The sequence below is a fragment of the Poeciliopsis prolifica genome, unplaced genomic scaffold (assembly GCF_027474105.1).
Source record: "Poeciliopsis prolifica strain line A6 unplaced genomic scaffold, Auburn_PproV2 SCAFFOLD004, whole genome shotgun sequence".
In the NCBI taxonomy this organism is placed as follows: Eukaryota; Metazoa; Chordata; class Actinopteri; order Cyprinodontiformes; family Poeciliidae; genus Poeciliopsis; species Poeciliopsis prolifica.
In genome coordinates, this window is record NW_026562379.1 from 15,016,713 (window position 1) to 15,041,740 (window position 25,028).

General features: G+C 35.9%; 1 protein-coding gene across 1 annotated transcript in view; it reads right to left on the reverse strand.

The window, feature by feature from the left end:
* Nucleotides 1-25,028, reverse strand: part of cntn5 (contactin 5) — a 134,275-nt gene that overhangs the window by 83,562 nt on the left and 25,685 nt on the right. The window contains exon 2 of the mRNA XM_055028705.1: nucleotides 14,184-14,302. Coding sequence (XP_054884680.1) covers nucleotides 14,184-14,238 — 55 coding nt within the window. The 5' untranslated portion in view covers nucleotides 14,239-14,302. The remainder of the gene's footprint in view (nucleotides 1-14,183; nucleotides 14,303-25,028) is intronic.

Genomic DNA, 25,028 nt, shown 5'->3' on the forward strand with positions numbered 1-25,028 from the left:
ATAGATTCGTTTTTACAGAATATATAACTATCGCACTTACTTCTTTTGCGCCCAAACTCTAAAAAGTATATATTCCTGTTCTTGTTGAATTTTTAATGGATAGGAAAAACAGGCATTGCTTAGAAAAATGAGTGAAAATAAAATAAAACCTTCATGAAGAAGAATGAATTTGCAATAAATTTGCAAATTTGCAAAGTGCATTCATTTTTCAATAAATTCATATTTGTATGACTAACTGTAGACTATTTTCTATTCTGGTCTGGTCTGTCACAAAAACTTAACACAATCCACTGAAATGTCTCCTTTCAAGGTGAGAAGTTCTGAAAAAGTTCAAGTGCTGTAAAACCTTTTCACTGAGTTGCATAACCAAAACACAGATGTTTGAATCTGTGGATGCAGAGTGGCAGAGCCATCAATGTTATGCATGCTAAAGTGATATCCTATAAGTCATGAGTTGACAATTCTCTTATTTTGGGATTAGCAAATACATTTATCTTGTCTTTTGTATGAATGTGCTTGGCTTTGGGGTCCAAGCGGCTGCCGTATAAGGATGAGAAGAGGTTCGTAAAGGCAGCTGAAATGAAGTAGGTTTTGTGAAAGACACAGGACGCCCCTGATTACATGTTCTCATTTCATTTGAAATGTTTACTGGGATCGGTGCTGTGGAATTTAGAGTTGCACCGTTATTGACCAGTAATGTAAAGGTTTGGTTATGTCAGAATCTAGTTTGATTCACCCATTTTTATTTTTTCAAATGGCCATCCAGATATGACCTTTTCGTACATATTGAAAGTACTTAAACAAATACAAAGCATATCTGATGTGATGTCAATTTCACTTTCAATTTAAAGGATTCAGATTGCCAGAGTGAGTGAAGTGCCTGCATGGTGTAATTTGATAAGTATTATTGAGTCATTTCTCCAGTATTTGAATTACAGTTGCATTATTTCTTTAATAGTAATAGTCCTTTTTTGTGCTTTTACACAAACATTTTTGTAAAACAAAACCTTTATGTAGTGCAGGTTTAAAATAAACTTTTTTTCTCTATATTCTTTACACCATAAAGGCTTCCAGCCACTAAACCCTGTTGTGCTCTTTTTTTTTTCATTTAAATAAATTCAACCCAGACAGTTTTTGCTCAATTTGCATTCTTGTATAGAAATAGCTCCTATTTGTTGCATCCATATATGTATGAATGACGGCTGTGATGTGACAGTTGCAGTGTGTTTGAGGAAGCTGAGAATGATGACAAGGAATCAGCTTATTATACAGTAGCTTGACACGGTTTAGAGAAGACAGCTGCACTGTCTTCATTCAAACAAAGTTTAAAGATTCTCAACTGCTTTTTTACTCACACAGAAGGAATATATGCATTAAAAATACATGAAAGCTTGTTGTGTTAATACACCGACATGTACAGTACTTTGCAAAAGTATTCTAACTGAACTTCGAACATTTTCAGAATCTTGTCATGCATAACGTCAAACAGACGTAGCACACTAACACAAACTAAAACAGAACTGCGTAATTGTGAAGCAAGCAGACAAATTCAACATTTTTTGCAATTAATTAAAAATCCAAAAAACTACAGCATGAATTTGTATTTAATCCTCTAGTCAATAACTTGTAAAATCATTGTTTGCAACAATTGCAGCTGCAGGCCTTATGGGTTTTCAGACTCCTATTAAAAGGTATATTGCTATTTTTAAACTCTTTTAAAATTCTGTGATTAAATCTTACAGAAGCAAAATATCAACACACTCATACTTTTGCAAGGGACTATTAAGAAATGCTGTTTTAGTTTTGCGTTTTGCATTTGAATATTCCATTAGAAGAAATAAAACTGTTCATCTCCTGATTGTTCTGCCAAAGTCATGAGGAATATCACAAAGGAGCTTCAGCTCAGAGTGTCATTCCCTTTCAGCTGTTGAAAATTTAGCATTCACAGAGTCAAGTATATTATTTATTGTAGTTGATAAAGGATATAAAATTAAATATTCCCCAGACCTGTAAGCTGACACTTGCATAGATTGCATTTCTTTACTTGACTTGCAATCTATCTGCTTCCTGCCACAGCGCTATCGCTGAGTGACTGATGATGTGCTCATTCAGCTACAGGAGAGATGCGATGTTCTGGTGCAATTAGGAAGAACAAATATGTGCTTTTATCCATATCATTCCTTGATCAAACACAATTGGGAATATTGGTGTAACTGAGTCAAAAAGGCAGAGTAATAGTTTTAAAGTAGGAATTACACAACATGAATGCATATCAGTTAGATTTTATAACATATTCCTCCAGTCGAGCAGTGAAACTTTTGAAATGCTGAAACATGATGCAATATTTTCTTGATGGGGAAAATCAGAGCTGTGCGAATGTGAGTGTTACGTTGGGTAAGGCTGAATATGCATTTCTCTCTTTTAAGCTGATATTTATGCGAAATCAACAATTTTAAAAATCTGAAATAGAAGATAACGAAGACAATTTTTGGTTGCATAATAAACCAGGGTGTTTGTTACCCATGGATCCTTTGGGTCCTGTGGATTGTAGAGCAGGATTATTGAGGAAGGGCTTTGTCGACCACAGAGGCCATCACATCCCACCAGATATTTGCTCAAAGAGTGATGTACAGACCCATTTGGCAAAAACATGCAGAAGCAAACACTATCCTCATGCACAGTCACTTGCTGTGACTTCTCAGAGCGTCTATATGCTTGATTCACAAATAACCATGTTAGGACACTTTTGCTGGGTAAGGCATATCCATTGGGTCTGATCTGAACCTGTGATTTCTCAAGCAGCAACTCTTTGGGGTATTCTGGCACACGACAACCACAAACTTCTATATATTTATTTTAGCAAAAGCCTCTTTTTTGGACCAACAAAAACAGTGCATAATTGTGATGTGGAAAGAAAAATAATTTTCCTTCAAAATAAAAACTCAAAATGAAAGACAAGAATTTGTCCCTGTGAGCCAATACTTTGTAGAGTAAAACGCTGCTGCAGTGACAGCCACAATTCTTTTGTAGTCTGTTTCACGTCCACAGACAGATTTTATTTTAATTTTTTTCCTGGAAAGTAGCACAAGCAATAGATTGAACAAACTGCCTGTGGACAACATTCTTTAAATCTTACTACAGATTTCCAGACAGATTAATAGTCTGGATTTTGACTTGGTCATTCTAACACATGAAAATGCTTTGACCTAAACCTTTCCACTGTAGGTTGGGCTCTTTTGCTGGAAAAAAAAATAATAAAAAAATACATTTAAATTTTCTCCAATTAGTTTTCTTCTACAATTGTCTCAAATTGCTCCAGCCATCCTTGAACAAACCATGATACTGCCACCACCATGCTTTATTATGAAGAATGATGTGTCAGTTATTTCAGGAGGTCTTGCATGCAAAATTTACATTTTGGTCTCCTTGTTATTGCTAGCTGCCCCCCACTCAAAGAATGACCCCTGAGCACATAAGTCAGATCCTTCACATGCAACCAAACTACAACTATTATTTGTTTTTCTGTTACAAAATCTCAATAAAATACATTAATGGCTGAGGATGCACTATGATAATTTGAAAAAGTTATGATAGGTACGAGGGAAATGAGTGCTTTTGCAAGTCATTATGCAATGCACAATTGTACAATATTTATGTAGCACCAATTAACACATGGGGTCTCAAGGCACCATACAATACATATCTAAACAAAGTATTACTGCAGAGTTTTACTGGTGTGTTTCCCACATAAACATACAACATCACATCTACTATGCATTACAGAAACATTACTGGAATATTCTGTCAAAATTTCATACTGAAGCAAAATCCTAAACACTCAATACAAAGAAAAGAACATCCCTTTTGTTTGTTTGACTACTGAAGCCACCCGGCACTTTCTCCTGTCAGCTTTCACCTTCATCTGATAAAAGCAATGACCCTTGCAGATCCCACTGATCCTTATCTTTCAGAGGGCGTAAAACCAGAAACACTCCTTGTTGAAAAGACTCTGTGTGCTCCATTTCCGAGAGCTCCAGCCCAATGCCATCAGTTATTGTTTGAGGTCGTAACACCAGCGTTATGATAACATCTCCAAAGGTGACAAATGCCATCTGATATCTGAATAGGGAACAAAAAGCCAAACACTGCTGATACTTGTCCTTATTATCATATGAGTGTCCAGCTATTAGAGCCTTTGTTTTAATGAAGGTTACATTATTGGAGAAGTGACACCTACTTGGGGCAGTTATTCACCTCTAAGACAAAAAGATTAATATGCAAGCAAATCACGAACAGAGGGAGCGAGTGAACTCGGAGGTAACAGTGGTCTGGAAAACAAAGGAAACACAAAGCTAGTAGAATAGAAAACTTGTAAACTTCTATGAGGTCAAAGCATTGACACATGGGAGAATATGTGAGCCTTTTGAGAATTTGTCTCCTGCAAAAATCTGTCGAATAATGTACAGTAAGAAGGCGAGGCATTCATGGGGACTCAAGTAGACGGACATGATTGGCTATCGCCTGTAAGATTAATGAAGACCTTCAGAGGAAGATTATATTGACTCAAGCTGATTATGCTTGAGACCATTTATTCAGCTGAATATCATTACAGATGGAACAATCCATACATAATATGCAACCTCGCCTTACCTCCCATCACAATATACTACTCACTAAGCCCTATTCTTTTTTCATTACTCTCGGTGTACTAAGGGGATCATATGAGCTGAATCAACCTTGCTGGGGTGTGAACCAGCTCTGACGCTGTATAATGCAAGCTTTAATGGAAAATATGAACATTTTCTCCGTACTCTGCTTTATTGATGCACGTTTTTGTTGTGGATTTCTATAACGCGTGAAAACTTTGAGGTGACAGACAAGTTTTGCAGCATCTTACTTTATTTAAAGTAATCATACAAGGAATGCATGATGTATCGACACCAACATTGGTATTGGCCAAAAGTCATTTTTTAAACATATTGGTTTTGGCCCAATTATCGACACTGGGCTGATGTCAACAACCAATATTTATTCCCATCTTGTTGCTGTCCGTTTCTGGTATTTTTTTCCCCAAAGATGTCAAAACATTAGAGAAATGTGTTTAATAATAAAACTGCTTCAGGAAATGGTGGTCACATCAAATTGTTTTCTATGCGATACCATTCATAATATTGAGTTTTATACAGATAAATGTAGTCAATCAGTACATTGGACTATGAATCTCAAACCTCCATGGACACCATTCACAGGGTCCATATAATTAAAAGAACAGACACATTACGCGCCCAAAATTATAGGCTGGACTGAAAGTAAAAGAAAAATGTACAACAGTTCGAGAGAAAAGTTGGAAAAACGAGAATTTTGGAGGTTTCAGGAACAAGCAACTTCAACTAATATGAAATGTCAAATGGCTGAATTAAATCCATATGACTAATTCAAATGGTTGTAATCCTCTGTATGCAAGTCAAAGCCTCCAGAGTCTTGCTAATGACCTGATTATTTAACTAAGGTGTGAATCTTAAAGTTGCAAGACACCGGACCTCGAGGGCAGAAGTTAAAGTCTGCTGGTCTATTATAAAAACAAAAATGCACTGAAATTGGTCATGGAAAAAATGTAAATGATGTTACAGTCCTTGTGGTTAGGTTGAGCATTTACCTTTTCTTCTCAGCACTGATTACTGATGTGGAATACCTGAGGACGTTGTGAGGCCTTATTATTTAAAGCCTGACTAGCAGCCAACGTCTCTCCTCCACAGGGAGACATGCTTCCTCCTTTTGATTTGTAGATTATTTTGATTGCACATTACATTTCCACATACATTCACCACTCAATCACATCAGACACCTCTGATTTCACTACCTTCCACACTTCATATTAGAAACTTTAGTTTTAACCTTAGTTTATGTTGACCAAATTCTGATTTCTGAAACTTTCATACACAGTATGTTTCCATCTTTCACAACCAAGTATAAAAACTATTGAAATACACCAGAAATAAAAAAAAGAAGCCATCATTGTTCAACCAACCCAACACTTTACAAATCTCTGGTATCAGAACACAAATTTATGCATTCTGAAATGCCGAATTTAAATCGTTTGCCTACTGATTGAAAGCCAGAGATCTGATTATAAAGTTCACTCAAAAATCTTTTTCTTTCCTCACTTTCCCAGACTCCAGTTGCTCATATAAGAAAGCAGTCACAAGTCAGACTCTCTTGCCAGCTGGAGAAGATCCACTAGTCTCAGATGGTAGGATTGGAAATAAATTTTGCATATCTCAGTTTGTCCGAACTAAGTACAAGTCATAAGAGTTGTTAACAGCACCGTCCCTTTGCTCGTACCAACCTTGTTCTCAAAGTTACTAAAATAACTGGTGATTGGAATTATCTACACTATTTACTACCATCTTTTAACATACATTTTCTGTGGTTTCCAATCACTGAAATATATTCATAGCAGAGTCTCTGTGTAGCAAATGTAAATATTCATTTGTTTCCCCACACACACAATCATAACCCTGGTGTGTGACTCTTTTGCCCTTCATGAAAATGACTTCATGCATTACTTATACGGCACTATACTTCTATATTTCCTGCAACCCACTTTTAATATTTAGATAGCTCAGAGTTAGCAGAGGAAAAGGTGAATTACCATTCCACACTTAACACTCGGAGCAACATTTTATTTCAATCAGTGGGTGACTGTGGGGGAGAAAAAAAATGGCCTCAGACATCATGCCAGCCCAACCCACTTTTAAACATAAGAGAAATCTAATTGTGCTGCCCTCTCTGCCTCCGCATGATTTAAATATCTGCGGAATGAAAAGAACTTGACAGGGGAGACGGTACAAGTGGAAAGAAATTTAACACAGAATCTGCCGTCTTCAAAGCAAGCATTTTCAGAGTATTCAGATTGAACAGTAGGTCAATAATCCATTACACAAACCATCATGTCAAAGTATTTTAATGGACAAAGACATCATATCAGTGGGGATCGCTACTTTTAGCTTCTGTTGCTGATAATATTTGAAACTATTTTGGTTCCTTTACTGAAATAGGGCATTTAACAGCTGCAGTGATATCAACCCTCAGACATCAAACGTTTTGTGTACAAATCCATACACAAAAGCAAATATATTCACACATTTCACACTTTTGACAGAGTAAATGGGCCCTTATCTCAACATTATGTTAAGATAAAGATGTGAAATATTTAATCCCACAGATTTTCTCAGACATACAATGTTGATGATCTTGAAACAAAACTATGAAAATATGTTGCATTATTTCTTAATGTTGAGTGATGTTATCCTGGTAGTTTGGAACTATGGAAATGACCAATAAAAACTGATGAATAATCATGATGCACTTAACAAACAACACAATCCTCTGTAGACCTACAGGTCAGAGCCGTGTACAGCTGGTCAGGACGCTCTCAATGGTGCTAGTGGAAGGTGATGAAGGTAGGTTTGGGAAGGTGGGTGTTGGTTGTTCAGTTGCCACAGAAAGTGTAGGCAGCGCTGGTCTGTTTTGGTCAGGGAACCAGTGTTATTGGCCAGGAATGGGCCTTTTCTTAAGTAAACACCAAGAAGTTTGTTATAACTTTCTACATGTTGCACCATGGATGGTAAGTGAGTTGGTTAGGGTGGGTATTACTGTAATCAAGAATCAGCTCTTTTGTCTTTTGACATTAAGAGGCAGGTTGTTGTCATCAGCAAACTTGATGATGCGGTTTATATTGGAGCTCACTGTGCAGTTAGCACCCGTCCCTGGGGGGCTAATGTGCTCAATGAGACAGTGTTGGAGCAGGTGCAGCCAAACTGGACTGTGAAATCGTCCAGTAAGGAAGTCCAGGAACCAGTTGCAGGAGGAGGTGTTCAGCCCAGGGAGATGTAGCTTGGGCTGCGAGGGAATTATGTTATTGAATGCTGAGCTGAAGTCTCTCACATGGGAGTTGAGGTGTTCCAGATGTGACTGGGAGTGAGATCCCTTCAACTGCTGACCAATTTGTGCAGTATGTGAACTGCAGCGGGCCCACTGTAGGCGGGAACTAGTTCAGAACCAGCCACTCAAAGCACTTCATATAATTGGGGAAAGTAGTCAATGAGCTCTAAAGCAGTGTCCCTTTTTTTGGAGCAGGGCTAATGGTGATGGCCTTAAAGCACTGTGGGACTCTGTGAGATTTCTTACTGATAAAACTGAGAATGGTTAAAAACAAACATATTTCATAAATAATACATTAGTAGGTTTTTGATTCATAAACTGCTGAAGTAGCAATCTGAGTAGTTCAATATTTAGCGTTCTCTACCGAGTGTTCGAAGTAGGAAAGATGAGCAGAAACATCCATCTGTCAATTCTTAAATTGATTTCTCCATTTTCTACGTCTAACTTTGACCTGGGAACCGGCAGTCAATGCCGAGACTCTATAATTTATGAGAAGAAACCAACACAATAATAACAGAGATGCCAATACTGTACATTCCTCTGAAGAAGCAAATTCCCCCCTCTCCATCTACCATGCCATCCAAAAGCAAATATTACTCTTTCTTTAGAGGTATTGACTGCTCCCCAACCTAACTGGGCACACCACCATTTTCCTAGAGGTGTCAGACTTACAGATGTTTCCACCCTTGAAGCTTCAAGGTAAATTATAGAAAGCCCCACTGCAACTTTCTACAGGCAGTACACACCATCTGCAAAAAGTAACAATTTGAGGGAGAAATTGGACACCTTGTATACACTTTTTGATTTTCACTTTGTATAGAGAAAATAAAAACATTATGACATGTAACAGCTGGATACTTTTAAAGGCATTAGAAAGAATGTTTTCTTCATGTGCCAACAGTATTTATCTCATGTTAAAAACCGTTTAAAATTAAGAAAAGCAAACCAATATATTTTTATATGCAGTCCTCAGAATTAAACTGGTATCTGACAATTTTAGACATGATATTTGTCCATAGTTTGACTTTTTTCTTTTGTCTCCAAAATCTAAAATATTTCTTCTCATTTTCAGAAGTGCAAAAACAACAGTATCATATTTTCCCTTGACAAATCGATTGTAAAATTACCCACTCAATGCAGTGATCTGCTTCAATGACACCAAAGGACTCATAAGTGCAAATTTTTGGAAAGTGAATTTAGCTTCAGTAGAATGCCAATATCTGCCAAATAACTTTGATTTCTTCTGCATCTCTCGAAGCAAATGCTGTGTAAATCGAAGCAATTTGAAGCTGATGCACTTAGCAAACATCACAATCCTCTGTAGATCTACAGGTCAGAGCCGTGTACAGCTGGTCAGGACGCTCTCACTGGTGCTAGCGGAAGGTGATGAAAGTACATTTAAACTAATAAATAGGTATTTTGTTATCACTGTGAAGAAACGGAGATCAGTTAGATACACTGGGAACATTCATACTTTAAAATAAGAAGAACAAAAACTAGGGAAGCCCTGATCTTTCCTTTATGGTTTTATTTCAGATGCAATTACAGCTGCTATAAAGCGTTGTGACAGAACATGTGAAGTGATGTTGCTAACTTGTATATTGTTTTGAATCATTTTAAAACAGGAAAGAAAAACATATCATTTGCCTGGTAATTTCTTCCCCAGACGATTGAGTTACTTTCTTTAATAATCCATCTGCAAATATTTTTAATTAATCATTTAATGGTTGAAGTAATTTTGTACTAACAGTTTTAAGTTTTTGTTTATTTCTACACAGCTAATTCTTATATTTGAGGAAAATCAGATGCAGAGAAAAATGCTGAGTGGCTCAGTTGGCAGGTAGCTTCATGCTCACCTCTCTCTCCGCCGTATTTGCTGTTTAAAAAAACAACAACAAAAAAACACACTTGTTCCAAAAAGTTGTTAGACAAGAATTAATCAAATACAGAAACTAAACTGTGTAATAAATCATGACTGTCAAATGTGATTAGGCTAAATTCTAAATAAATTTATGACCGATTTTATGTTACAAAGGACAAACACCAGCTCCCCGACCACCCTGCCTGGAGAAGCAGGTAAACTAATAATGAATGTGTGAATAAACACTTTACATTTCCATCTAGCATCTTTATCAATTGTAGTTATTTACAGTATCTATTATGCATAAGTTTGTGTTTAGAATTTATTAATCAACCAATCAACAATGATTTCCAATCTCAGGTCAATAACTTTGCATAGTGTGCAAGTTTGTTTTGTGTCTATATATATATATATATATATATATATATATATATATATATATATATATATATATATAATATATATATATATATATATATATAAACAGAATTAAGACTTAGGAAATGCTAAATACTTAAGCTGAAATGATCAGTATTAAGGTAAAAACATATTGACTGATACGACTTTGGGAAAATACAATTAATGAAGGCATAGCAAAAAAAAGTTAAACTTGTAAACTTGTAAAGAATATTAAGTCACTAATATATGGAAAGTAATGAAAGAAAATAAAAAAACTGGGGAAAATGTATACATCTGGTCGGGATTATATTTTCTGGTTTATTTCAACAGTTCATTGTTTAAACATTTAAGCAGCAGAGTCACAGGGTGTGAGAGAAAACAGAAAACTACTGCAACATCTCAAAGTTTCTACCGGCACACCCAGTAATCAGGTTTTATTTTTAGGTAAAGATCTTACCTTTTTTTTTTATTGTTTACTAATTTTGCTTTACAGTTAAAAGTTGTTCAAATGTCAAAAGTCAGTGTGTAATAAGTTTGCAGTACTTAATTTAAATGAGTTAGCAGTAGAGTTTTAATCAAGAAATTGTCTGAGTATGAACTGCTTTACAGCAGCAGTGGCACCCGCTGAGTTTATATAGATTTACTGCTTTTATGACACATTCCCACGCATTAGATGAATCACTTACAAAATCTCTGGGGAGTCTCTAATGACACTTTGCAGACAGTTGTTGAAATGGCTCATGATTAAATTACACCAGCCCTCCATGTGCTTCTGCTGTTGGCTTCTAAACTAACATCACAAGTGCTTGATGACACCAGACGTTGACTTTATGTGGAAGAAAAAGATTTGAAACAGTGGAAATTTTGCTGTTCTTGCACAATGACATTCCAGTCTTTTCAGAAGGAGGGAAAAGAATGGCACTACCTCTAAATGTGTGCACGTCTTGAAGCAGATTCTGCTGCTAACAAGCTGAAAAGGACTGGTAAATCCCAGTCTGACTATTGTATTATGTCTCTAACTCTATTAAGTCATTTTGCTTTCTCTCCTATCTATGTAAATCTGAGTTCTAGCTGTACTCGAAAGTTTGACCCAAATAAAAATCCATCTATAGGTAGATGAATTTAAACTACCTGTACATCCATCTATTTGTTATTATTGTGAATTATTCTTCTATTTTTTTATGAGAATTGAGGAAAAACAACTAATACAAACTTTAAAAAAAAACCTAATGGTGTCAAACTGATTTGGTATGTACCCAACACTGATCATGCAAATTTATACCTCTTACATGTCTAGGTGGAACAAGTTTGTCTGTTGTTTCTTACAATTTAATGTCCCAAGGCTAAGTTATTGATTAATCTTGAATTTAAATTACAGACATGATCTTCCACACAGAAAACCTCCTTCGTGATTCATCAAAGACAAATACTGCGCTTCTGCTTCAGGGATGAAAGTTGAGTATTTTTAATGAAGCAAAACGTGACCGCCATTTTGAATAACACAATTTGTTTAAACTTTACTAAACCTCTTCAACAGGATTCAATAAAAAAATAGCAAGATGGTAAATTATGCTGTGCGACAATAATACCAGGGGATATGTCCCCTATTTTACAGCACATGTGCTTATTCATTTAAGCCAATCTTAATCTTGCATATGCTAGCGGGAGCTAGCTATCGTATGATAGTGCAAGTTATGTTCAGAATTCAAACTTTGACCAAATATGTGGTCATAAAGTCAACCTAGACAGGCAATGTCTCATTCAGTGTTGTCCATACACACAAAACTGGGTTGAGTTGCTCAGACAGAAGCTGGGTAGTTTTAATTTTAACTCAATATCAATCAAAGGTGCCACAATTTGTTGGGTTTGTAGTGAAACTAGAAAGAGCTTAACCATTTTGAGCTACAGCCTATTCACAAATTCACCTCTTTACATAATTTTCTGTGGAACATAACTCAATTATTCACATGAAATTTGCCTATTTGTTGTTTTCCATAGAGCATATCTAAAATATTCAAAAGATGCAGCAGCTGAAATACCTACTCACAATGTTACTCGATATGCTTATGACTGGTGATTGCAAAGCAACCAAGCCAGGACCAACATTCATTTTCTTTGGCTGTCGCCCCAAGATTAGGAATATGGGAAACTGTAGTTAGCGTGGTATTGCAAAGACAGTTTCCACTGTACATAGTGGTGTATATTTAGTGTGTTTGAGCTTTCAAAGTAGGCAGTTTTGTGCCACAGAGATAGTTTCTGTCTCTCTCATTACACAATGAACACCGTACAGCCAACAGTAGTCAGCTACCCCACTATGAAACCAAATCAGCATTTTTACACATCAAACTTTGAGTTTCCTTTCTTATTAAAAATATGGCAGTAAATGCATGTATAACCTGTTTCTTTGTCCTTATTTTATTTCCTCTGAAGTTTTTCTATTCAAACTCTATACTCCTCATTCCTCATTTCTCATTTATGCATATGATGTTGAATAAAACAAAGTCGACTGATTCTGATAGTGGCCTGAAAAGCAAAACAAAACCACTTCCAAACACTTCTGCATGAAATCTACCCAAGCCTAAATCTCTCCATTTCTGTACCAGGACTGAGTTGACAAAAAAAAATAAAATAAATAAATAAATAAAAAACAGTTGATTTTAAATCAGTGGTCTTTAGAGCACAGCAGTTGAATTTCACAAAATCTCTTCAGTCTGATCCTATTACACTTAGTATTTGCTCAAAGAAAGACATCAATGCTCATTCATCTATAAAGCAATATTAGAGGGTGAGAAGTTTTCTTTTCTATTTTTGGATCGCTGAGAGCACTGCTATGCTCTTCATGAAGACAGGCTTATTAATTTCCTTTTGTCAAATTGATTGTAATATCACTCGATCAAACGCTGACCTCATCCAGCTGAACAATCGTCAGAATAATCAGCAACTAATTATAAAGCAGGGAAAGACAACGAGCTTGTTACCGTCTTGACTGGGGAAAAAAAGCAGAAAACAAAATGGGAAAGTAGTTTTTGCCATTTGTGCAGGTTGCTCATTACATGTAATAATCTGATCTGCACAAATTGCTTAACGAGAAATTACCAGGAAGTGTTCCAATTGCCACTGGTTAGTAGGCCAGCATCATAACTGGCAGTTGGCATTTGAAAAACACAAACAAGAAAAAACATGTCTTCTAAAAAACATCTCTTCTAAAATCAAAAACAATTTACTCAGAATGCAACGGTCTCGAAGGACAAGGCTCAAAAGTTAAGAAACTGTTGTTACCATTTAATAGTATGGTTTAACAAGGGGGAGAGAGAGGTCAGAGCTGTTTGTATGAGTCCCATAAACGAGGCTCGGAGAGAGCCATGGAGTGCATAACCCGCCTCTGGTGGGCTAAAAGAACCATTTAAAGGGCAAAATCCATTAGAGTGGCAAACACATGCCTCTGAACTGACCGAGAAAAGGCAATTGAGCTTTAAATTCTGCACTCGCTCTGAATCACGCTGAGAAAATGAGAAGGCAAAGCATTAAAGATGGAACATTAGCACTGTCATGTTGCAGTTTTAATTGCTACCGGGACCCAAAGGCCGGGAAGGTAGTTTGTCAATGAAAGTGAATGACATTTTCCATTTTTTTAACAGAGAAGGAAAGTATTTTTAGTCAGGAGTTGTCAAATTGTCAGAGGAGACCAAGAGAACAAACGCAGTTGGAATGTTAAACTAACTCAATTTCCTCCCAGATAAGCCAAGCTCATGATTGAAATGATGTAGATTCCTTCTGTCCAAGAATTAAAAGTTTCCTCCTTCATCCATTCATCCACAAGGACAATTCTCTCAACTGAGTCACCTTTACAGAGTGCAACTCCCCTGTCATCATCCTAACAGTTCAATGAATACTACACAGCTGTAATGCCAGCGCTTAAAGAGATTATTCACTACATTTACTTCCTATTATCTCTGACGCTACCTTTTGAATTCCTTACCTGAAAGGCCACTGATGACAGACAGGATGAGAAATGGTTTCCATGGTGACCCCATACTTGTGGAAGAGGGTCCCTTCTGCTAAAATGTTAGCAGGTCAGCTTCTTCATGAAAGCCGCGCCTGTAAACAGAGTGAGAAGGAAAAGAAAAACTGTAGGTGAGAGGATGTAAATCACATATGCATTGGAGGACGCGTCCCAGTTTCCCAGTCCAAATGGCTTGTGGTCTCTTGAAAATGACAAAAAGAGAACCGCTAAAATCTCACACTAAGCCAATTTTGCGAAGGAGGAAGTTACGCTCAGTGATGCATTTAGAGATTTTTGTGTCATTTTCTTCAGTGTTTCTTGGTGCAGCACGGTGTTAAACAGCTTTTTCTGAGGGTTTTATTTGTTTTACACAGTGCAGTGTGAAGAAAGAACCACAGCAGCTGAAAATGTAACAAATGTTGCAGTATTGGTCCCAAATCGGACCAAGACTATCAGACTATCAGATGTGGAAACACCTTTTGTTTTGTTCCAACCAAAAAACTCAATGCATTTCATTTAAATCGTGTGTAATAGAGCAACACAAAATACTAAAGACGTAGCACTTTGACACATTATTTTTCCAATTCTGGATTTAAAAGAGGTCCATAAGAGCCAAAGCTTGCTTTAGAGCTTTCTTAAAAACATTACACAGAGGATGCCTTACTAATAAAATCCTATCTGATGGGAACAGGTTGCACTTGATTTTATTTAAGGTATCAAACTAAATGGGGATTTTGTAAACTGTTTAATGCAACTCATATAAAACTGCTATAAAATACATAAAAACATATGATTATAAAGAGACAAAATGTCAAATAGTTCAGCGGCTAAGAACACCTTTTCCCAAGGTTTTCCATTTTTCACAGTGAATTTGAAACTTGTGAATTTTTTCTACTGACAACAATGGGAGCTGATTTTCACACGTCTCTCCACAGTTATTTTCCCAAACCAAGGCGTTCTTCTGCTTGTCTGTTTCATTTATTCAGTTTCCTTCAGAGGTATCCAGATTTTGCTGGGATTTATAAAAACACAAGTTTCAGACACAAAAAAAGTTTTTGTTTCTGTGTTTGGATCTACGAAAGGGGAGGGAATTAGGGCCAGCTCCTATTCACTGACGAGATCCGCGGGAAGTGTCTCGTTGATCTGACGGCTGAATTTCACTCATGACTGAGCGGGATTGACAGATGCTCCATCTAATCATCTGCTAAGAGTATTAACAGTCTGCCCTTTGCACGATAATCTTTGGCATTTGACATTTCTTATTTTTAAATGGCTTGTTGCAGCCAATTTAAAAAGTGTTGCAATAGCTTCCCAGTGTTTTGGTTGAACTAATTGCCAAAAAAAAAAAAAAAGTGCTGCAAAGCAACTCAAATGTGAAGCGTTGAGACATTTCAACATTTTTGTATTTAAAGGTTATATTCTGCAGACGTTCTAATTTTGTTTCCATAGAAAAAACGGTTTTCCCATTTATCTGGCAAAAAAAAACTTTCATTAGAACCTACAATTTGGTGCTTTTTCTTTTTTAATAATATAAATGGCATCTGTAATTTTTTCAAAGCATTATTTAGGTCATTCATAAAGTGGCACCAAAAGCTGTAATGTTGGATAGAAGAAAGTCCATGTCCAAAAAGTGACTAAACAATCATATTTCTTATGCATTACAATCCAGAGTAGAATTAAATCCTCATTAAATCAACACATAGCATAACATACATAAAGCAAATAGACGATTACTCACTTGTTCCATTTCTGTTTGCTACAGTTAATTAACTTCTCTGTAAATGTAATCATTTTCAATTAAAGAGAAAAAAAATTAAGGGTAGTGCTGTATTTTTTTAACGTGACCTTGGTTTTCATTCTCTTTGCTCACTGATGTAAACAATTAAGCAGCTGAAGGTCATCTGTCTAGACAGCTGTCTCACAGCAGTCTCCTTTTTTGGAAAAGGTGCTCGCACTTTCACTCCACCGTGACTTCTTTATCATCTCACAAGCAAACAGGCGTGTGGAAAAAAAAAAGAAATGCATATTCAGAGGCAGAGCAGGGGCAGGAGCATGACAGGCATTCTTTATAACTTCTCTTTGTTTGAGAGAACAAGGGTCAGCTGGGCTGCAGTAGTTATTCTGCATTATATGTATTCACTCTGTTATTTGATGCGTTTTGTTTTTATCAGACATTTCTCATCTTATAAAAAAACATTACATGTTTTTTTTCTTTGAAAAGAAACTGAGAATTTCACAAGTCATTTCATTCCAAGTCCTAAATGACTGAAATAATAATAATTAAAGCTGCAAGCAGCCTCGAGCGGCCCTCGCAACTTGTCTACTAAGACTAGTCAGTTGTTTTTACTATTGACTATATGTTTATAAAGGGTTTTTTAATGATGTAAAATACTTTGAACTGGCATGTTGCTAAAATTTGCTATACAAATAAATATACATTTTTAAAAACACAGGCTGGCTTTAACCTTGACCCATTTTGAAACAAAAACTTTTAAAGAGGGGGTATTATGTAGTTTCCAGGCACATAGTCCCATTTTATAGCAAAATTAAGTCACTATACGTTATCAGCAGTTCAATAAATGCAGAAGCTGAGCTGGAGACTGCAGGTAAAAGGAGTTTTGTAGAAACAGGCAAAGTTTTATAAGACCAAACATTGCTTCAAGGTTTGAGACGCCCATGAACGAATCAACACAAAAACTACAGGTATATTTTTTATGAGAAAAAGTCAAAACATGATAGAAAGCTTAAAAAATATTGATTTTACATAGTACTGCTCCTTTAACAACAGTAACAGGCAATGCACTTTATTCAACAGTAAACAACAATGTGGCAAACAGCTTTGAAATAGTTTTCAAAAGTGTGTAGGAGCCACTCGTGGTCTTTATTAGGCTCATTTTCTCAATGTACGAAACAAACGTGTGTTTAAGAGGTGTTGAGCAAAACTTGAATGATGCTTTCGGATGTCCAATAGGGATTCATCTTTTTAAAGACAAATTGGCATGAGAAATGCGGTTAAGGAAAAGTCCATCATGGTCTGCCTGCATGTCTATCCTCAGTGGAAGGCAGAGGGATTCAGACTAAAAAACTGAATCCCTGAATCTCTAAAAAATAGACTATTAGTCTATTTTTTAGACTAATAGTCTAAACAGACTGATTAAACTGAATGGAAGACAAGAATTATTCATTTTTGTGCGATAATTGAAGCCTTTTCAGCGAAACAATTTGTTTATCTTGTAACAAGTAAAACATCTGGGCATGCTACTAAATTACAGAATACTTAGAAAAGCACAATTTAGAATGCAGATGACACAAAGATAGATTTGATGGAAATATTCTGACACTTGTCCTTTACAAAATCTGAGCAGAATAGATAGATGCCTCCCTTATTCTGTGTGGCCATGGCTTCTTCCTGAAAAATTGCAGCCACTGCTTTTTTCATTGAGTGCATTGGTTTTGAAATGGTTTCTCCAGGGACAAAGGAGGTGTGAACAATATGTGGTGAGCATCACAACAAAGAGCCAAAAAACAAAAGAAAAATCAATGAAGAAACTTGCAGGTAACCTAAATTATGACTAATTTAACTGAATTGGTCGTTTCGTTCCTGGATTGCACACAGACTTCAGAAAACAAGGAGGTGTCAGTATCGGCAACATCAGCTCCCAGTTGATGTTCTCAGCAGCTTCTGTGTTTATACCGCAGTTGTTTTTTCTTTAAAGTTTTATGTTTTACTAGAAGTACTAATAATAGAGGAATAGGATTACATCCTGTCCCGGGAGAAGATAACACCGAAAATAGGACAAGATTTTCACAACCTTTCTCGTTTGCTTTCTTAGAGCAAAGGTTTGACAAATCGCAGTCTGTTTTTAAAGATCATGTTTTTAAGGATATGATTGCCTAATTTGTAGATGTACCAAATATATTTCTTTTCTGTTTTTACGAGTAGAATAAAATTTCTTATGTCTCAAATCGTGTTTTAAAGAATCTCTGTTTTTAGTAAAATCATCCAGATCAATTATGATGCATTTAAAAGCTTTGGATTTTGAACAAGATCTTATCAACCCAGACTTTTATTTAAAATGTAGAAAAAAACCCTTATCAGTTTAGGACCAATAGGAAATCATGTGCAGTTATTCCTATGTTATGTTCTGTCTGTAATTTATCTCTTTGTAGAAAAAACATCTGACTTTCATTGTAATACTTTTCAGGAAGCTGAACTGTTCCTTCTCATAACCTCATGTTCGCTCTGTAGTTGATAACTTGACTGTCTTTGTGTTTCTCTGTCCTACACACCAAAAAAATGAATAAGTGATTGTTGTTGCTAAATTCAGTGATATCTTTTTACTTCATGGATTTTATTACTATCAGAGTTAATTTTTTATGCTGCATTTCTCCCCCAAATACTCACATATTGCCACTGCAATATGTGGCCATCTGCACACAGCTACATTACACTCCACCTTTCCACTGTCACCATGCTGTGGTATGTAATGGATGCACAAACTTTGCAGGAAATGCTAACATTAGCTTTGTTAGCGGTCAGTTAAGGTATTCTTACAGTACTTAGAAATAATTTATTTCCTGTCTGTCGCTCTCTCTTTTTTATATCACATACCGAAAATGTTACCACATAACTTAAATATGGTGTAGGGTTCCTAAATGTCTTTGTAACAGACACTTTTATTCTTCAGCTGTCCAACTCAAACATACAAAAAAAGGTTGACAAGCTTGGACTTAACTTTATCCTCCTAGTAGTGGCTCAGACTTATTTAACCAGTTGAAGCCACACGCTGACGGCGCATCAAGATGCAGAATTTACTTTGACATTAAGGCATTATTTTACAATTGCACAAGATGAATATGCTCTGTGTTGCATGTTTGGCATAACCTCAATAAAATCTTGAGCCGATATATTTTTCAGAATCTCATGCACCTTTACTAAGACAGCTTCAGTCACCAACTTGATGAGTTGGTAGCAATAATCCTGCAATCTTGTTTGATCTCCAGCTGCTGTGCCCTTTGCATTTTTTTTTCTTTAAAACAAAGAAAAAATATGTAAAATAGCAGAGGCTTCTGCTAGGAGAGCCAGGAGAAGCTTACACTTTATTTTAAACACTTTTTGAAATGATTACAGTTTGTAATCTTCTTTCAGAAAGTGATATTGATTTCTTTTTATAATTTGTACAATTCCGAAAATGTACAAATAAATTTAAGCTGGATAATTAGTCAAGATGTCTGCTCCTGTAGCCAGTACACTTGTGAACAATAGATTATAAATATTTGCAGGCAGGAATGAGGAACTATTATCAGTATCAGATTAGTCGTGTTTTAATAATTTGGTGCCGGTCTGATAAATAAAACTCAATCAAAATTTATAGTCAAAAATCTCGATTTTGTTACTATGCAGTACCTCTCCATGCTCTATACTGGTGGAGAAAACTGGAACTCAGGATTTTTGATTACATCTTTATACACAATGTGGAATAGTTGCATGCAGGAATTGTTTAAAAAGGAAATTTTAGCAAAGTTTATAACTGTGCAGCTCTCCGTTATATCTCCAAGTGTGTACCCTAGGAGGCTGTACGGCCAGGTTACACAACCCCTCTGATCCCAGCTCAGCCACACCATTATTAATGAGGCAGAGCAAAGAGAACGACAAGGTCCACACAGTTCATGATGTGATGCTTCCAACGTGTCTCTTTGCTGTATTTTCATGTGAAGTGTTCCACATGAAGCAAAGTAGACATAAATCACCAGGCCATAAATATCTCCTTCTCAGCAGCTATGTTCTCATTAACCACTTGCTGTGAGATATTGTGTATTTTAGGGCAATATCACCAAGGGATGTCATAATGTGGTTCCGTTGGTGTTCCACAAGCTGTATGAATGATATTCGGATCTACATGGCAGAGAGACACTTCGTGCATTTTCATGTTCAGGATTGTGGTATGAAATTTGTCGGCTCTGACATTCTGTACCTCACTGTGGAAATTTTATGAGGCGTTATTTTTTATTCAGCAGCTTCGGTGCCTTCTTGTTGAAACATCACAATAATGTGAAAAAGTCATAAAGCACATGATTTAAATAAAATATTGACGTGAGGACAACGTAAAAACTGTTGTCTGGGTAATTTAATTGTAAACTCTGTATAGGAAGAGCTGGTGATGAACAGGAATGATAATGAACGCCTGAATTCCAGTAATAGCTGTGCTGGTTGTATTTTCAGCTATAAAAACATTAAAATCAGTAAATACTGCAGCAGCACTTGCACCTCTGCTCATTAGTAAGCATTTCATAATAATTATGCTAAATATATGTGTAAGCCACAGCAACTGAATGACACTTCAGTGTGATGTGATGCTAATCCCCCATCATGCTTGTTCAGTGATTTGTGCATATTGTGACAGCGGAAACCAGGGGCATATATTGTCCATATCACAACAATGGCTTCATCAGGCAAACAATAAGATAAATTAGCAATTATTCTTGTCCTGCAACAAACACAATCACAAACTGTAAATATGCGGCCTGTGGCCAAAGCAGTCAAAACATTTGTAATAAAAAGCACAAACTCACAATAATGTGAGTTTATGCTTATGCAGTTTGAGTTATATCAATGTTGTCAGTCCTTTTTATTTGAAAATGGAATAAGTTTTACCTTCAGTAAGTTTAAGTTTTTATATTTATATTTCTGTTGAAAACAGAAATGAAGGAGATATGCACTGTTTGAAAAGCATAATGTTTCTTATCAAAGTGAAGTCTTTTGAACAGTGACATTTATTTGATGACACTAAAGTAATTTCAGGTATACTTGTGAGCTCTTGTAAATTAATACATTTAAAAAAGAATATTAAAGCCACTTTCTTCATTTAAGACTCTTATTTTGACGCATTAAAATAAGAGTCATTTTGTTTTTGCAAAATAATAAGTTGAATTTGAAAACTACTTGTTTTGCTTTAAGAAAGAAAATTTAAAAACAGCTGCTTTGTCATTTTCAACCAAACTGATTAAGAGTTCTTATTGAAGATCCACTTGTGGCTCTGAGCAACAGGCTGTAGACCTCTGACCCCTGACCTAAAGACCTATTAACCTAAGATTCACAAGTTTGGACTGAGAAAACCTGCATATGTCCAGAAAGACCTAAATGTGAACCCTGGACCTTCTTGATACAAGTGCATCTAGGAATGCCATAGAAAAGCAACAGTCAACTTGTTGGGTTTTAAATGAATCTTTTAGAAATAAAATCAAGTTTTAAAAGAAGACAAAGGTCCTGCCTTGTCTTATATCCCAGCCAAGCATACTGCCACTAAGCTCTAAATAAGTGTTTTCATACACTACAGGATTCAATTAGACTACTAAGGCTGAACTTAAAACTTAATAGGAGGATTAAACCACATACAAATTCACTCATTTAAAAAAGGAGAGATGTATGGTAAAGTCACATTGTTTATTTCCCCAGATTAGCCCACAATTAAGTCAACTTTAAGCCTGTTATACCATCAAGTCACAAAAAACATGATAAAAAGGATTTAATGTTAAATGTTGAAGACATGAGCTCATTTTGTGACTTGCACGATCAAGCTACCATGCAGCTGAGATCTCTTCTTCTGTTTACTTTTTAACAATTAGCTTGCCTTCTCCTTGCTCCAAATGTTCAGTGAAACTACATGTATCAACCAGCAGGTAAGCCTTAAACTAGGGAACTATAATAAAAATAAAAATAAACTGCAGGAACTTGTTTTTACAAAATAATGAGTTGAATTTGAAAACTACTTGTTTTGCTTTAAGAAAGGCAGCAGAAAACTATCCAATACCTCAGCTAAGCTTCTCACCTCTACTTTTAAGTTCTCACTTTCACCAGGATACGTTCGCTCAGAAATGATGTTAGCCTCGGGCTGCGACCAAGGGAAACCTACAAAGCCACTGAAGTAGGTAAACCAACTGGTGGATGCATGCATTGCTACCAAAATCTAAGCAATGTCACTTCTGATTTATAATGGTGTCAAACTGTGGCTCATTTTCACACAATATGCCATTGTGTGCCTTTCAGAATTGTTCATTAAATTATTGTAGACGGATTCTGTTCTGACTGTATATCATAAAATGACAGCTTTTACTCAAGGACTTTCTCCCAGCTGCTATATAAATCTCTGACCTTACAGTGCTTTGACGTTCTCAGTTAGGGTCCTTTGGTCTTTTTCAAAGAGGACAGATCATTTGGAATCAGAGCCCTGAGGCGCTAGAATACCATGCCTCCGGAAAGGAGGTCAACTAGATCAGCGACCTCATTTAAATGCTTTATATAGATACACTTTTATCAACAATCTCCTACTCAAGTTTCAGTTCATCCTGATATAACTTCCAATTATTCTGTATTAAACCACCATTTTAAGCTGCCCACCTCTCAAGCATCAGATGACTAAATGTTTTCTTTGCTGACTTTGTAAAGCACTTTACGAAGGTAAGATTATTATTTTATACCACTGTTTTTCAGTTTTTTGTCAAAACTGTGCAGAGGGCCACAGCATGGTGTCCCACCTATCAGATAATTATAACACAATCTCGATGTCAACTACACTCACTACTTTTGCATTATAACTTGGGATATTCCAAGATATTTGCCCGTAACAATAAAAACACATTCAAAACTTAATTTAGACAAGAAAGTCCCATAGAACATCAATGAAAACTTGAACATTCCTAACTTTTACATCAAAACCTGACAGTGTTTAAGTAAAATATTAAAATCATTCCATTATTTATAAATTATGTCCTGGGTAAATTTTCCAGGACTGAAAGGAAAAGAAATTCTGAGTCTGAAATTTTTTTGGGGTAATTATTGGAGTTGGAAAATATTTTTGCATGTTTATTTTACAAAATGGATTTTAAAGGTGCAAACAATTAGATTTAACATTACAACGGTTTCAACAGCAGATACAATTTGAATTGAAGTTAGGGCTTTAGCATTAGCTTTCGCTAAACACTGTGTTGGTGTAGCCCGTTAGCGTTAGCGGAACTAATGTTTATAATTTGTGTTTCAGCGATAGAGCAGCTAACATTTTAGTTAGCAGTGCCTGTCTGTGAATCAAAACAAATGTTAATCTTCACATCCCTATGCCACAAAAACATGCCAGAGAACAGATTGTGAACGTTGATTTTGTTAATGCTAGCAGTCACCATGACAAGAAAATAAAAACAGCAGCGACAAAAAACAAACAGTATTCCCTGTTGGTGATTTTCCATTGTTTCATTAATTACATGAAAGAGATCTAGCCCCATGCATTTTTAATCATTTTTATTCCAACCCGCCTGCCATGACTCTAAAGAGGACTCCTGCACAGCTGTGCATACAGATAGTGAAATTTAATATTGTCTAATAAAAAACTGCACATAATGCAAGAGACAAACGCAAAACTATAAACAAGCCAACACTTATGAGGCATGTGCTACAGTATAAACTGACTTCTGACCCCATAAAGAGTCACATAAAGATTCCCGCTTGTATTGTGAATTAAGTAAAAATAACTGAAAACAACAACACTATAATTGTCTGATAAAACGTCAAACCATAAATAGGGGTTTTACAAAAGAAAAACTAACTGGTCATTTGTTGAACACAGTTTAATTGGATCATATTTGCATGTTATCGAGTAAACGCATATTTTCCTGTTCGTCATGAACAATTTTCTCTTCCTTACTGAGGAGGAGAGAGTCAGTCTGATACCAGGCACTGTAATAACTCCTTAGAGCAGCAGCACCCATGGTGATTTGACAGAGTCAGGGGGACATTTATTGAATGTCTGAAAGTGAAATCGTCTGAGCCCAGAGCATGACTCATTATTTCAGTCTCGCTGGATCAGCTCCAAAAAGGTCACCAGATAACTTCGTGATTTAAGTCCTGATGCTCAGCTTCACACCTTCGGGAGGCAAAGTGTTTGTGCCGATATCCAATTTGTAGTTCAAAATAATCTGATGCAACACTGCCTTTGCTAAGAGGGTAATTCCAATCATTCACTTCTTTATTTGTTTTTCTGAATGTCTGCTTATTTTTATTCATCAGTGCACTCCATTTGTTGCTTAAAACTAATGGAAAATTAGCATCCTTAAATCTAACAAAACCAAATTGGGTTTTACTAATCTTTCGTGTTTGTTTTGATGCTTTGGAAGAGAAGAGCATAAAAAACAAACAGATCAATTCTAAAATTCAATAATTTTTCATCAATGCTCAATCCACATTTTGTGCAACTCGAGGGTAATTAGTTCATCCAATAATTATTTATTTGAAAATCAGGGCTAGTACAGGTGCAGTGACACATTGATCTCACAGGATGAGAGTGACAAGATAAGAAAACTAAGAACTCGGTTTTATATTGTTTTGTGTTTTTTTGTCTGATTTCAAAACACAAAGGCTTCAAAAATCTCTGATTGAAAGAATTTGTGGTAAGAGTAAAACGATTCAGTTTGACGCATCTAAATGGGCTGCTACAGTTTTCAAGTAGGAACATTTTAAGGTCCTTGTGCCAAAATTAAATCACAATATTTAGTTCTGTTGTTTTTGTAAAGTGCTTTGAGATTACATTTGCTGTAAATTGGTATCATTCAGATAAAAAAAAAAACTTACTGAAACTTCTTAAAGTGAGAAGCTGGAGACTAATTAACAAGCTAAGAGCTGCCAACAATGCTGTCAGTGTTTCTTTTATAAAGAGAACGCCAAAGAATGGACTCCTATAAAACTACTGTAGGTTTTAAAACTTAAGTGAATGTCATAGGTAAAATTATATGTAATTATTAATTAATTATTGGTTTGAGAAACAATGTTGTGAA